General features: G+C 39.6%; 1 protein-coding gene across 1 annotated transcript; it reads right to left on the reverse strand.

Annotated features, from left to right (window-relative positions):
* Positions 1–976: 976 nt before the first annotated feature.
* On the reverse strand, positions 977–4,107 carry LOC119595296 (glycine-rich cell wall structural protein 1-like). The gene is made up of 5 exons (XM_037944453.1): positions 4,038–4,107; positions 1,956–2,018; positions 1,424–1,593; positions 1,247–1,367; positions 977–1,055 (listed from the first exon to the last, which is right to left on the reverse strand). The coding sequence occupies exons 1-5, from the start codon at positions 4,040–4,042 to the stop codon at positions 977–979; spliced, it is 438 nt and encodes a 145-aa protein (XP_037800381.1). The 5' UTR covers positions 4,043–4,107.
* Between the last annotated feature and the right edge of the window lie 12,495 nt (positions 4,108–16,602).

Below are 16,602 nucleotides of genomic sequence, written 5' to 3' on the forward strand. Positions count from 1 at the left end.
ATATATACATAATATATATATATATATAATATAATTATATATATATATATTAATATAATATATATATATTTATACTTATATATGTATGTATATATGTATGTATGCGTGTGTGTGTGTGTCTGCGTGCGAGCGTGTGCGTGTGTGCGTGCGTGTGCGTGCGTTTGCGTGTGCGTGTGTGCGTGTGTGTGCGCAGCGTCTATGGAAATACGAAGTCAATACTTTATAAGTAAGAAGACAGAATATGTATAATTAATTTCTGTTAATGTTAATGCCATTTATCTTGTTCTAAAATCGATCATAGTTTTCACCTTTATATACATTAAGTCTTAGCGTTTCTATGGGGAGACGCACATCCCCACACACACACACACACACACACACACACACACACACACACACACACACACATATATATATATATATAGATATATATATATATATATATATATATATATATGTGTGTGTGTGTGTGTGTGTGTGTGTGTGTGTGTGTGTGTATATATATATATATATATATATATTATATATATATATATATATACACATATAATATATATATATGTGTGTGTATATATATATATATATATATATATATATATAAATATATATATATATATAAATATATATATATATATATAATATAAACATACACATACGTAGACTCACACACATATGTGTATGTGTATGCATATGTGTATATACACATATTTGCATACGTACATATACATATATGTGTGTGTCTATTTGTACGTACGTATGTATGTATGTATGTATGCATGCATGTGTGTCTGTGTGTTCTTATGTAGATATGTATGTATAATATTTCTGCATATCAATTTTTACATAGAAAATATGTCTTCTTTTAACAGTATTATAATCAACTAGAACTCTACAATTTGTTGTTAATACTCAAAGTAATTGCTTTGACAAATTTGCGAATTTCTATGCCTTTCTGATGGTAGTATGTCACTCGTTTTTAGACCTTTGTGCAACTGTCGTTCCCTTTTGGGTGTTTCCGTAAATGTGATGCATGCACATTACTTGGGCTGATAGCCCTGTGTTAGGGAATGAATAAAAGTCAGATTGCTCTTCATTATCCCATAACATTGAATTGAATACCGATAAAAAAAGGAATCAGGATTTAAACATCAGCCACTGATCCCCTAGTTAAGGATAGTGGCAATCACAGACGAGCAACTTCCAATCAGTGTGAAATTCCTAGTGATTAGTGCGAGCGAAAACTCGCCAGAGGTGATCCTCTCGAACCGGTCCTTGAGGTTTCCCGCTTCCTCCGCTTCCACCGCTTCCTCCACTTCCACCGCTTCCTCCACTTCCGGTTCCACTTCCACTTCCACCGCTTCCTCCACTTCCACCGCTTCCTCCACTCTCGGTTCCACTTCCCACTTCCACCGCTTCCTCCCACTTCCGATACCGCTTCCACTTCCACCGCTTCCTCCACTTCCACCATCACCTCCTTGACCTGGACCACCGCATGGACCAGTTGCCGGAGAAGCCAAGTAGACGGGTACAAATACCACTGGTTGGAAAGATGGATTGACTAAACCTGGGGGACCGCCTGGTCTTCCGACACAACTGCAAAGAGTAGCCATAAAGATCTCGACATCCTTCGGACACAGTTTTACAACGCAGCAAGTGAGCGAGACTTTGCTCTTGGTCGCAGACACGTTCTACGAAAATAATTTAGATGATGAGTATTTTCTTTTCATGCTTTCATGTGCAGAAAAAAAAAATGTATATTTAGTTATGATAGACCTCTTATCAGTAATAATGCATAATTTCCTGTCATAATATATATTATTTGTTTTATAATGGTATCATTATTAACATTACCTGTATGATTGTCAATATAATAGTTTTGATATGATGGTTATCATTCCTACATTTATTCAATATTTTGACTTTAATATAACTAACAAACAAGAATTGATTCTCACCCGTTATGTGCAGGAAAACCTTGTGCCGTCCAAAGCACCGAGAACAGTAGAAGCATGCCCAGTCTGAAGGAAATAACAGAAATAATGTGTATTAAATAATTTCACGAAGAATGACTAGTATCAATACATCCTCACGTACTTTCGTGTGTTGTGTGTGTGTACAGTATATATGTATATGTGTGAGTGTTTGTGCAAGCTTGAAAGAATATGCAAGTTAATCCTTACGTATGGTCGTATATTTGTGTGGACAGCATATATGTTTGTGTGTGTGTTTGTATGAGTTTGTATTTTGACACACATATGTAGATCAAAAAAATATAAAACTGCTTTTCTGTATCGCATGAAAATAATTAGGCCAATAATATATATGTATATATATATATATATATATATATATATATATATATATATATAGTATTATAGTATATATACATATATATATACTATATATATATATATATATATATATATATATATGAATATATATGAATATATATATATATATATATATATATATATATATATATATAACATATAAATATATACTATATATACAATACATTTCTGGCAAATGAGGCCAGAAATTTCCAGGTCTCTACTAATTTGAAAATGTCAAAGAATTTTGTAAATAATGTAGGTACATTTGTTTCATGTTATGTTCTTTGTCCCTTTTTATGAAAAAAGTTAGTTTCATATCAAAATATATAATTATTCTTAGAATATTTCCATTAGTTCTCATAACTGCATAAAAAGAGATAAATTTGAAGCAGTTTCGAGCAGCCATGATCCTTCAAATGTTTCGGACACATTATGCGCGATATACTTGAGAATGAACATATACTGATGCTACAGTGGCCGCCAAAATATTTACATATTCAAAGAAAATACGCACACAGACAAAAGTTTGCATCACGGTCCGAGAACATTATCCAGCGAAGTCAGGCAACTGTACGCGTCTGGAGTTTTGTGTTGTGTGTATGGTCAGACCGTGGTCCTTGTGTCTCGCCTAAAGTTTGCTTTACGTCAGTGAGCGAGTGTCTGTGATAGATGAATGTTTTAACATACATATCATCGGGTCAAATTTTTCGCAATAGTATGCCAAGTTTGACAATTTGTAATTCTAGTTCAGCCTAACAGATTGAATCGAAACAAAGTGACATTACACACATTATCAGAATAGTGAATGTCTAATGCGCGTATCTGCAGACATGAAGGTATCAAGACAGGATATTTATAGCCTGAAAAGGCTACTGCCGCACTATCAGCCGAAGGAAAACAAATGGAAATATGGCTCTGGAGCACCAAGGAAGACTCCCAAGGACAGACACGAGGATCAAACTTGAGATGACGTCTGTACTTCCTATAACAGCATCAATACTTAAGAACAAGTTTCCAGAACTCCTCAAAGCCGTGTCAATCAGGACCATCCAACATCATCACTGAAGCTATATATATATATATATATATATATATATATATATATATATATATATATATATATATATATATATATATATATATAAAGGAATTTTGCAATTATGAACGCTGTGTATTACTCGTTGGAAGGAAAGTGATATTGAGTGATGAAAGCACTTTCAGACTGGTGAGAGGGGCTTTAAAATTCGTGCGTCGCCCCAATCACATGTCGCGCTGCTACACGAAATACAGTCTAGGCAGTTAAATTTGCAGAACAGTCAGTTTTTAAACGGCAGTAGTTTTAATGTATTAGAGTGCCAGGAAACTCACCAAATCTGTACCCCATAAAGAAACACATGGAACGCCATGAAGAAAGAAGTACAAGAAGCCAGACCTAGCAAAAGCAGAGATTTGCTGAAGAAGTTTTCACAAGGATATCTCATATTTTGTCAATCTTCCTGAAATCATGCCAAAATGGCCGCGTATGGAATTTCAGCACAATTGCACATGATCAAACTTGTAAAAAAAAAAACTGCATTATTCGTGAAGTAGACAAACTGATCAGGTTTTATTCTCCTGCAAATGTCAATGTAAACTGTATTTTTCGGGCACTTTGGAAATTCCTACTTATCCTGATTGTTCTGTCTATTGGAAGTTCAGTCTTACCTCATGATGGCAAGTGCAGCTCAAACTGAAGCAAAGAAAAGTGGAATGCAGGGAGACCAAGACCGGCCTGTGTTGTGAACCTCAGGGCGAGTCGTATTTATATCCGAAAAGATGACATGATCGCTTTTAATTCTAATGAGTCATGAGTTCAGCAATTCAGGAAACGTCGTAATCATATAATTTTCTTCAGTGAATATTGAATATTTATTTTCGTAATCAGAATACCAAAGCATGTAATTAAAGATAGCTGTGTGCATCTATTAAATTGTAAAGTCAATGTACATGTGTTTCTGAGTGCGACTGCTTGTGCTTATGTATGTGTAGGTCTGTATACATACACAGAGACACTCACCCACACCCACCCACTCACACACACACACACACACCACACACACACCACACACACGTATATATATATATATATATATAATATATATATATATATATATATATATATATATATATATATACATATATATACATATACATGCAATAAAACAAATACACACACATATATGTGTGAGTGTGCACGATCAAACACACACACACACACAACACATACACACACACACACACACACACACACACACACACACACACACACACACACACACACACACACATATTATATATATATATATATATATATATATATATATATATATATATATATATATATGTGTGTGTGTGTGTGTGTGGGTGTGTGTGTGTGTGTGTGTGTGTGTGTGGTGTGTGTTTGTGTGTGTGTGTGTGTGTGTGTGTGTACACGTATATATGTAACTACAGCATACATACATACATATATATTTGTGTAAGTATGTGTATATATGTGCATATATGTGTATATATAAAATTTATAGATACATATATGCATATGTATCTCTATGTATGTATATATATATATATATATATATATATATATATATATATATATATATATATACATGTGTGTATATATATATATATATATATATATATATATATATATATATATATATATATAATATTATTATGTGTGTGTGTGTGTGTGTGTGTTGTGTGTGTGTGTGTGTGTGTGTGTATGGTGTGTGTGTGTGTGTGTACAGTTGCGGTATTATATATTCAGTATATTGCTAGGTCCCACTTTTGTCATCTGGCAGCTACTTCGATATAAGCATAGAATAAAAAGTATTTTTATGAATGAGTCGAAATCCTAGGTTGTTTGCAAGAAAGAGTATGATGATAGAACATAAAAGACCAACAATGGTATTAGTATCTATTTTTGGAAACTACGTAAACATTTCATCTTTCGTTTTCGCCCAATAAGTGATAAGAAAACATTTAGCATTAGTTATCACTTACTTTGCTTTTGGGATATTTTTCAAATGTTATTTCCTAGCATTGGTGTTTATCGAAATTCAACACTTATGGAGGTGAGGCGGCATTTCCCTCTTCTTTTAACATAGCAAGTATCAATTATAGTTGCATATTTCTTGAAACTGAAAATGCTACATACTTTAATAATCTATGTATGGCAGTTTTGCAAATAAAATTCTTCAAATTTCCTGATACCTTTTCTAAAGTTTTCCAAACTGCACCATCTAGCAACTGCTAATTGAACTAATGGAAGTACCGTTTTTTCGCATGTACCAAACACTGAAACACTGATTCAATAATATATTTCTCAATATAGAATATTAGCTGAACGCAAACCAAAGTAGGGTTGCAATGAATATGTAGATGTGTGTGTTTGCGCGCGCGCGTGTTCGTATGTACAGTGTTTATAGAAATACGAAGTCAATATGGTGATGAGTAGCTAAAGAATATATATAATTTTTCGATTATTATTCTGAAAGCTTTTTATCTTGTGCTAAAAATCTGACTATAATTTCCGTTATCATTATTATTAACTTGAACAACTACTAGCTGGGTGGTTCAAAGGAGGCTGAAAAATAAGTCTAAAAACTTACTCCCAATACATGTGCTATAATATATCTGATATATTGAAAGGAAAATCTTCATCTTGATAGAATAGGAATTCAATCTCGCTCTCTAGTTTTATCTGACAAGTATGCAATTATATTTCCTTTGTATTTGTCAGTACATGCCAAAGCTTTGATACATAATTTTAATATGTTTACAACAGAAACGGTGTGTTGAAAATTCATTTAAACGCTTGTTTCTTCACCCGGAACTGGAGTAGTTTGAAGAAAGAGGAACCATCTAGAAAATTAGAAATACGAAATTGTATATTTGATACCTTTATGATAATGATCTTCATAAATTCCTGAATATTCATTTCGCGGCTAATCCCAATATATGCTAAACATGAAAGAAAATGTCCGATGGTATCTGACGTCAAACATACGGGAAATACGAAGTGAAAACGAAGCTACCAAGCTGACACTTTTTTTTTTCAAGATGGACGCAAGGCCACATCATTGAGATGGGGGAAAACAATTCTCTCCAGTGAAATAACCAGAGAACCTGGTATCTCCCGCTCCATGGTATACAGGCGAATAAGGCGGGAGGAGAAGGCACCCCGAATGACCGCTCTCGTTTCGGGTGCCCTTCACCAAGGCAGCTAAAATTCATATATGTAGCTCCCGTTAACAAGCCGCAGAATGACTACATGCAGATGGGATTCATCACTTAACGTTACAAAGAGAGCTTGAACAAATGACATTGCCAACATCGCCTCCAGTTCGCCCAGCAGTATGTGGTGAGCGCACGGGAAGCTCCATTGCTGGGTGAGAAATAACAGGTGTAAATATCATTGTCCTCTTTCAGTTTGCTCAAATACTTAGTTTGATAAAAAAAAAAATATATATATGTCTGTACGTCACATTTGATGTTCTGATTATCATTATTTACATTTCAGATGTGAACAGGAGTGGCCACGTGACCACTAATTATCAATAAGTGGGGTGGGTTTTCATGCCTCGCCTAAAAAGAAAGGAGATTCAGTTTAGACAAATATTTTAAAAATTTTAGAAGAAATATTTCTCCCATTAGCACATTGCTATCCTCTGGCCCTTCGTAGAAAAAAAAATGTGCAGGAGAACTGGCCAATAAACATATCAAGGGCAGTTACGAAATGGTTCGATGACCAAAACTACATGGAAGTCCTTCCGCTGCCAAGCAAGGCACGTGGCTCAGACCCGATGAAAAATGTTTGGACGAATAATGTCAATGTTTGGGAAACAGCTAATGAAAGAACCTCCCAACAGCTAACAGATAATACCAAAAGGAATGGAAAATGTTATGAAAGAAACCGAGACCCCAAATAAGAACGTCATCTCTGTCCGGGGACTAGAGAAGATTTTAAATAACGATATATTGTTCTTATTATAAGTATGACTTCCCCCATTACTGTTTTTTCTTTTCTACAGTTATTACCGTTTTACTTTTTACAAATAAACCGATAGTAAAAATGCCTTAAAAATTAATAAGCATCCTTCCAATTATCCGATTTACTGAATCCCTCGCAAAAAAAAATAGAAATATATGTATATTATAAATAAAACACTTATTTATGTAATTTAGTTTACATATATATATATATATATATAATATATTATATTGTATATATATATATATATATATATATATTATATATATATTATATATATATATATATATTTTTCTTCTTCTTTTTTTCTTTTTTCCGTAAACTACATGTTATCACATTTTGCGCGAGAAGGGTTTAAAAAGGTTTTTAACTACAAAATCAATGTTCTAATAAAAGTTTAAATATCTTCAGTTCCCAGCACCACACGCACGTGTGTGATTTGTTTGTTTGCAACACACAAGGGCCGCAATAATTACAAAAAATCTAGTCTTGTCAGTTTGGCTGCTGCAAGGAGCTTTAAATCGCAGTGAAATCGAAGCTGCTAAAAGACTGCCAACGCAATCTTCCTCTTGCTCATTTCTGAAAAGTCCAAAATTTTTTCAGACATTGAACCTCTTAATATTGATCGATCCTTGGTATTTAAAATGTCTGAAGAGTCCTCTCGCCTTCTTTTCGATCTCCCCCTTTTCCCAAATCCGCTCGACTTGATTAGTACAAGGGGGGAATTGGGGAATTCCAACAGCGAACCAGTGAATTTAGTAAAGATCTCCCAAGTTCCTCTTCTCCTACCAGAGGATCGGCTATCTTTAAGGGGGGAAAACCAAAATGGATGTAGGGGGTCCGAAAACCTTTGTACTTGAAGTAAACAGGTTCATTAATCCCGGTGTAATGAAAAGGGTGGTTCTCCACTTCAGCAACAGGGGCTCCACAGGAGCCCCATTACAGATTTGGGGCTTTTTTATTAACCGGTCCCCAAAATCCGGGGAAAAAAGGGGGGGTTGCAGATGAAAAGCTTACATCCTAATAAAATTCACGAATAACACTCGGTAAAGCCTAGAAACTTGTGCGGGCTCACCCCAGATAAAAGTGAAAGAACCACAAATACTTTGTGCTTTTGTAGCCTTCACTTTTACGTTTTGGTTTGAGGCACCCCTGTAAACCCTTAATCAAAAATTAGACCCCCCAAATATTCCCTCTTGGACAAATTGCATTGAGTTTTTCTCCTAAAAAGAGGGAAAGGGTGGGAAATTTTCCCCTTTTGTGGGAAAAGTAAGCCCGGTCTTGCTTGGGAAAATTTTTAACCCATGGTATGTTGCCCATGTACAACATGATTTTCTGTATCTGCATAGTCCTTTCACACCCGTAAGCTTCCTCCTGACCAGTCGTGTAAAGTATCCCCGTACAGTTTCATGGACAGCACTTGGAACAACCTTTACGATTCATTTTTAACAAAAGCAAACGGGGACACTTAAGACACTCCCTTGTGGGACCCCTTACACTGTCTCCAGGTTTGGAAAATGTTTTTCCCCCCAAATCTAAACTTCCTGTTAGTAAGGGAAACTTTTTATGAAGTAGGTAAAGCTCCCCTTAAACCAATGCATACGCTTCAGATCGCCAGCTTTCCCAAAAGTATTGTAAACTTTTCAGGGTCAAAGAAAACTGCTATCAGTGAGGGTCCGCTGTGTAAAGGAATTCTGTATAGCAGTTTCCATCCTCAAAAGGGGCATCTGTGGTCGATCTCAATTTTCTAAACCCATATTGATAGGGGTCAACACGTTTTCCTTTTCTAGCAGCCATGTCAACCTGAATTTACCATTTTTCCTCCATCAGCTTGGCAGATGCAGCGGGTGAGAGAAACTGGTCTGTAATTTCCTGGTGTGGAAGCATCTTTGCCAGGTTTAGGAACAGGAATGATTATAGCCTCTTTCCATGTGGATGGCACTATGCCCTCCCTATAGATCCTATTGAATAAGTCCAACAGGAACTTCTGGGAGCTCTCTGGTAAGTGAGATATCATTTGATATGGAATATCATCACTTCCTGGGGCAGTCTTACGGCAGAGCCACAAAGCAGAGTCCATCTCCCTGCGCAAAGATGGCAAGTTGTATGGAAGTTCTGCTGCAGTTCTACTGAAGTGCGACACTGGGTGTCATTCATGTTCAGCCCTAAGAGTGGAGAATCAAGCAGTGTAAGACACTCCAGAGGAGATATCTGCTACGGATTTAGCTAGCTCATTTGCAACATCTTTTTTGTCTGTGATGATTAGGCCATCTTTCTTCAGAGCAGGTTGTGACATGGATGTGCTCTTTCCAGCGATCTTATGCACCTTGTCCCATAACCATGCTAAGGGGGTCCCAGAGTTAATCGAGTAGACATACTGTCTCCACGACGTCCGTCTAGCCTCCTTTTTGTGATGGATCAAGGTTACAATGCTGGGGCATCGTTTCAACTGCCTTAATGCAGCTTTTCTTGCTCTGACAGCTTGTTGGCATTCATCAGTCCACTATGGTACCGGAGGTCGACGGTAATGCCCACTACTTTTGGGAATGGATGTTTTTGCTGCAAGGTGAATTTGTGATGGTAAAGTAAATTAAACAGCACCTTCAACACACTGGAAATCATTCACAGATCCTTGCAATACTGCAGTTGATCTAAAAAGAGTCCAGTCCACATGTTCAAGTCGCCATCTCTGCACTCCATTGACTGGAATACCACTCACCTCCTGCAAAAATCTCCCCTAACGGAAGCCGCCTTGCCGCGGTGGGGGGCTTGAGGTCCCAATGATCTGGTGAGCCGGACCAGAGGGCTACCCATACTGGAGGGGTCACCGTGAGGATGAGACAAAATGGCTTCCGGGTGCACCAAGGCCTATGAGGGGGGATGGTGAAACCCACCCCTGGTTCATTCCATCTTGGACCAGGGAGAACTTTCCCACGTGTTTTTGCCGTGCGTGGCATCCCGTATTACCAGCAGACAGGAGTCCTGGAGGTTTTGAGCGATGCTGCACGCTGCGCCCTGCAGCTAGCAACACACCTCTTTGGTCCTTTATTCTGGTTGGACGGGTGGCTTCATCAAGGTCCGGTCAAGTCAATCGGCTGGTCAAATATGGCTAGGGTCAAGCAGGCACTATTCAGTCAGTAGCACATAGGTCCCGCGACTGCCATCAGTACTGTAATAGTGGCTGCGCATATTTCCTCATTACCCCTGTGGCTGTTGGGAGATTTTGAACCCCAACTATAGTTTCCCCTCATTGGACTCCATGGTGGGTGGGGGGTGAGGAAATGAAGAATTCAAATTTGTATGAGTACTACAAATTTACAAAGATCTAGCTCTCTCCCTGACGACCTGCGCAATCCCTCGACCATTCTCTCTGAAAATCACACGTCAACTCGGGAAACCCTTTTCCACTTCCAAAGGGCAAGAATGGGAATCGTAATGGTTCCTGGGCTCCTAAACCAAGGTAAAAGGGGAAAAGTCCTCCTCAATCCACTAAGGAGATCTTCCTGGTAAATACGAAAGCATTTCATATAGAAGTACCTGGTATGAAGACCATTGATGGTGTATCAATCATGGATCTTGACAATTTTGAGGTTCATCGGAAATAGTTGAAGTATGTAAACGTGATCCTCGCATCACCCACAGCGAGATGGTAGCCTGATAGTTGAGGTTTCGTCCCCCAGACGAGAGTAAACCGTCTGCGTGCAAAAATGCAACATTCCTGGGGCTCAATTTTTCATGTTCTCCTCACAAAACCCTCAATCATGTAAGGGAATTGTCTTTTCCCGAGACCTGATGAGGTATTCTGAGGAGAAACTGTTAGAGGAACTAGAGAATTTTAATGTAGTGGCAGTAAACGTTTAGGAAGAAAGTTGATGGTTTGGAACGTCGACACCAGCTCTTCTTCAAACTTTTACACATTAGTCCTTCCAGAATCGGTTAAGTTAGCATGGTACCACCTCAAGGTAAAGCCATATTTGCCCAACCCTATGCGGTGCTTCCACTGCCAAGGTTATGAGCATGGAGCCAACTCTTGCCGTTTTAAAGAAAATGGACAACCCAAAGAGTATGTGTAAAGTGTGGTACAACAGGTCATCAAGGAGATGACAACTGTCCAGGTCCAATATGCTGTTACCACTGCAAAAAAAGCTCATGAAGCTTTTTCAAAGCAATGTAAAAGGTACAATTTAAAAAGGGAAGTATTGGTAATAAGGAGAAAAGGAAAGTTAGTTTTCCAGAGGCAAAGCGACGTGCCCGTGTGCTGTTTGCACAGCCAGGTAGGTCCTTTGCTTCGGTTCTAGCCCATCCTCCTTCACACCAACCCTTGCCCTCCAATACTTCTTACAGCACACACTCTGCCACTTCCTCTAAACCTCAGTCCCAAATTGCTGACACTGCCTCTAGTGAGTTGTTCCACCAGAAACGGAGTAGGAGTGAGGGGTCTATTGAGGAGACTCCTCCTCCCAAAGTAAGGTCTTTGGAGCCATAAGGCAAGGCTCCAGAGGCCTCAAGGGTGACAGCTCCAGCTGCCACCACATCCACAGGAGCCTCTCCCTGCTAGGCCAGAATGCCCCTGAAGTAAGGCTCAGGTCCGCCCTTTTACCTAAGCAAAGAAATCCTGAACCTGTCCAAGGGAAACCTGTGGAAACTATTTTCCACAGTAACAACCCTTAAAAGGTTACTCCCAGGATCCTGGAAAGGGACAGCCTAAAGGTGTGAGGCAAACCTTGACCACAGGTGCTGCCAAACACCTTATGAAGAAATAATCAAAAGAACTGGATACCCAAAATCCAATGGAACTGTCGGGGAAATTCCCATGCAAAATGGGAAGAACTGCAACATCTGATAGCTTCATGGAACCCCAGTTTGTGTATGCCTACAAGAGATTATGTCCAGGGAAAATCGTCCCCATTTTCCTGAGAGGATTCCAAGTTCAAGCCCATTATGGAACCTTTGACAATGGACCTCATGGAGGAGTAGCAGTAATGGTACGTCAAGATATTCCCTTCCAGGCCATCCACCTGCGACAACACTGCAGGTGAAGGCTGTGAGAATAGGCTGGACACGACCTTACACTGTTGCACCCATCTACCTTCCTCCACATAATCTGAAATTAATGATTTTGGAAGATCTATTTGGGGCATTGCCACATCCATTTCTACTTTTGGGGAGATTTCAATGGTGGGCATCACCTCTGGGGAGACACTTTGTGCAACCTCGAGGAAGGGCCTTGGAGTCCTTGTTCTTAAGAGTAGATGCAGTTTTTACTGAACAATGACACTCCCACACATTTCCAAATTCAAACTGGGACATTCTCCAATATAGACCTATCAATAGGCTCACCTATTCACAGTTGAACTTCACTTGGCAGGCCCATGGAAGACTTGCATGAAAGTGACCACTTTCCAAATATTTTTGGAGGAGGGAATGGATTCCAGCCAATGGAGTACAGAGATGGCGACTTGAACATGCGACTGGAATCTTTTGAGATCAACTGCAGTATTGCAAGGATCTGTGAATGATTTCCAGTTTGTTAAAGATGCTGTTAATCACCTCACTCACGAATTCACCTTGCACCCAGAAGCATCCATTCCGAAAAGTAGTGGGCATTACCGTCGACCTCCAGTACCTTGGTGGTCTGATGAGTGCCAACAAGTTGTCAGAGCAAGAAAAGCTGCATTAAGGCAAATGAAACGACGCCCCAGCATTGTAACCTTGATCAATTAGAAGAAGACCCGAGCCAAGGCCAGACGCGTGCTAAAGGAGGCTAGATGAACGTCGTGGAGACAGTATGTCTCCTCGATTAACTCTGGGACTCCCTTAGCATGGGTATGGGACAAGGTGCGTAAGATCGCTGGAAAGAGCATATCCATGTCTCAACCTGCTCTGAAGATAGATGGCATAATCATCACAGATAAAAAAGATGTTGCAAATGAGCTAGCTAAATCCATGGCAGAGATCTCCTCTGGAGCATCTTACACTGCTCGATTCTCCACTTTTTGGGCGGAACAAGAACAACAGCCAGTGTCGTTCTTCAGTAGAACTCCAGCAGAACTTCCATACAACTTGCCATTTTTGCGCAAGGAGATGGACTCTGCTTTGCAGCTCGCCGTAAGACTGCCCCGGGAAGTGACGGTATTCCATACCAAATGATATCTCACTTACCAAGAGCTCCCAGAAGTTCCTGTTAGCCCCTTTTAAAAAAGGATCTATAGAGAGGGCACAGTGCCATCCACTTTGGAGAAAGCTATAATCATTCCTGTTCCTAAACCGGGCAAAGATGCTTCCGCACCAGGAAATTACAGACCAATTTCCTTCACCACTGCATCTGCAACTGATGGAGAAAATGGTCAAATTCAGGTTGACATGGCTGCTGGAAAAAGAAAACATGTTGACCCCATATCAATATGGCTTTAGAAAATTAAGATCAACCACATATGCACTTGTGAGGATGGAAACGGCTATACGGAATTCCTTCACACAGTGACGTCACATGATAGCAGTCCCTTTTTGACATTTAAAGGCTTACGCTACTCTTGGAAACATGGCATACTCATGAAGCTGTATGACATTGGTTTAAGAGGAGCATTACCCACCTTTCATACAAAGCTGCCTTGCTGACAGGGAAGTTTAGAGTTCGGGTAGGAAACAGTTTCTCTAACCTGGGAAAATCAGCTGTAAGGGGTCCCACAAGGGAGTGTCTTAAGTGTGACCCTGTTTGCCATTGCTATAAATGACATTGTAAAGGTTGTTCCAAGTGCTGTCTCATGTAATCTGTATGTGGATGACTTTACAACTGTACTGGTCGGAGGAAGCTTACAGGATGTGCAAGGACGCATGCAGACTGCAATAAATCAGGTTGTACAGTGGGCAAAATATCATGGGTTCAAATTTTCTCCAAGCAAGACCATGGCTATACATTTCCACAAACGAGGAAAATTCCATCCTTCCCTCTATTTAGGAGCAAACCACTGCAATTTGTCCAAGAGGTGAGGTACTTGGGTCTAATTTTTGACTCAAGACTTACATGGGTGCCTCACATCAAACATTAAAAGTGAAGGCTACAAAAGCACTTAGTATTTTGCGGGTTCTTTCACATTTTATCTTGGGGTGCAGACCGCACCATGCTTCTACGGCTTTACCGAGTGCTTATTCGTAGTAAAGCTTGACTATGGATGTGAAGCTTATTCATCTGCAAATCCCACTGTTCTCCGGATGTTGGGCTCTGTTCATAATGAAACTCTCAGAATCTTTACTGGGGCTATCAAGTCTTCACCTGTGGAGTCCCTGTATGCTGAGAGTGGAGAGCCCCTCTTTCATTACACCGGGACTACATGAACCCCGATTTACTACACGAGACTAAAGGATTCCGGGATCTCCTACATCCAATTGGTTTTCAACCCCCCTTTAGGATAGCCGATCCTATGGTAGGAGAATGAGGGAAACTTGTAGAAGAACTTAATTTAAATCTCACTAAGGTTCTGGCTGTTGGAATTCCCCAATTCCCTCCTTGGACTAATCAAGTCGAGCTGGATTTGGTCGAATTGGGAAAGGGGAGAGATCTGAAGCAGAAGTTAGAGAGAGATTTTTTTCAGCACATTTCTAAGTACCAAAGGGTCGGACGCAATATATACAGATGGTTCAAAATCTGAAAATGGTGTGGGCTTTGCAGCAGTGAGCAGAAGGAAGACTGCATCTGGCAGTCTTTCTCTAGCAGCCTCGATCTTCACTGCAAGTTACATGCCATCCTTGCAGCAGTTAAGATGATAAGATCTTATGAACCATTCTATTGTGATATATTGTGACTCTCGTAGTGCCTTGCAAGCAATCAAGAGCTTTAACTCATCACATCCACTAGTGAGGGAGGTTCAAGATTGGCTTTTCACTGATGTCAACACGTAAAAAGATAACTCTGTGTTGGGTGCCAGCGAATGTTGGTGTCAGTGGGAATGAGCGAGCTGATCAGAAGGCCAAGGCAGCTGCCGCTCAGCCTTGTGATGCTTTATTTTCCTCTCCCACCACCGACCTGAAACCCACATCAGGGTTGTCTTCGTGATAAATGGAAGGAACAAAGGAGGCATATCTCCAGAAATTAACTGCGAGAGATTAGAGATGACCTTGGCAGTTGGTGACTAGCATCCATCCCCAAACCCAAAAGTGGAAGTTGCATTAACAAGCTAAGAATCGGGCACAAAAGACTGACTTTATGGGCCGATGATGGCTAAAATCAAGCAATTTGTGAGGGATGCCAAGAGCCCCTTAACAATCGCACATGTAGTGGAAAGATGTGCAACATTCTCAGACTAAAGACGTATGTACTTGTCTCCTCCATATACACTGAAAAATGTATTGGGGAGAATTATGACAGAAGGTCCTATTAGTTTCCTAAGGGAGACTAATATTTTTAATGATATTTAATTATGCATAGTATTTATACAATAATTTTATACACTTAGAGTATAATATTTATGCTTTTGATTTTTAATTTGTTTATTGTTTATTTTTAAGATATCTATTGATAGATTTTTAAAGTTTTAAACATTTTAATATTTTCTATTTAAAAAAGGTATTTGCCGCTAATGACCTTAGCTGTTGACGCGGCAGATAATTTTTAAAAATCAATCTCTAGGCAGAATGCCCCTGAAGCTCAGGGAAAGGAAACTGAGCCTGTTCAAAGACTTTCCCCTCAGAGTGGGGCCTCTGGAGCCGTCAAAGGGTCCAGGGACCTCAACAGTGACGACTCCAGCTGCCAACACATCCACAGGGGCCTCCGCTGCTAGGCAGAATGCCCCTGAAGCAAAGGCTCTGGTCCGTTCTTTGCCCAGGCAAAGAAATCCTAAGGCTGTCAAAAGGAAGCCTATGGAAACTAGTTCCACGGGTAAACAGTCCCTCAAAAGTGCTGCCAAACACCTTATGAAGAGGTAGTTTGGAGAACTGAATACCCCAATCCAATGGAACTGTCAGGGAATTCATGCAAAATGGAAGAACTGCAACATCTGATTGCTTCATGCAACACAGTTTTTGTATGGCTACAAGAGATTATGACTAGGGAAAATCGTCCCATTTTCCCTGAGAACCCATTATGGGACCTTTGATAATGGACGTCATGGAGGAGTAGCAGTAATGGTATGTCAGGATAATCCCTTCCAGGCATCCACCTGCAGACAACACTGCAGGTGAAAGGGTGGAGAATAAGCTTGACACGACCTTACACTGTTGCATCCATCTACCTTCCTC

The sequence above is a fragment of the Penaeus monodon genome, chromosome 35 (assembly GCF_015228065.2).
Source record: "Penaeus monodon isolate SGIC_2016 chromosome 35, NSTDA_Pmon_1, whole genome shotgun sequence".
NCBI classification, from domain to species: domain Eukaryota; kingdom Metazoa; phylum Arthropoda; class Malacostraca; order Decapoda; family Penaeidae; genus Penaeus; species Penaeus monodon.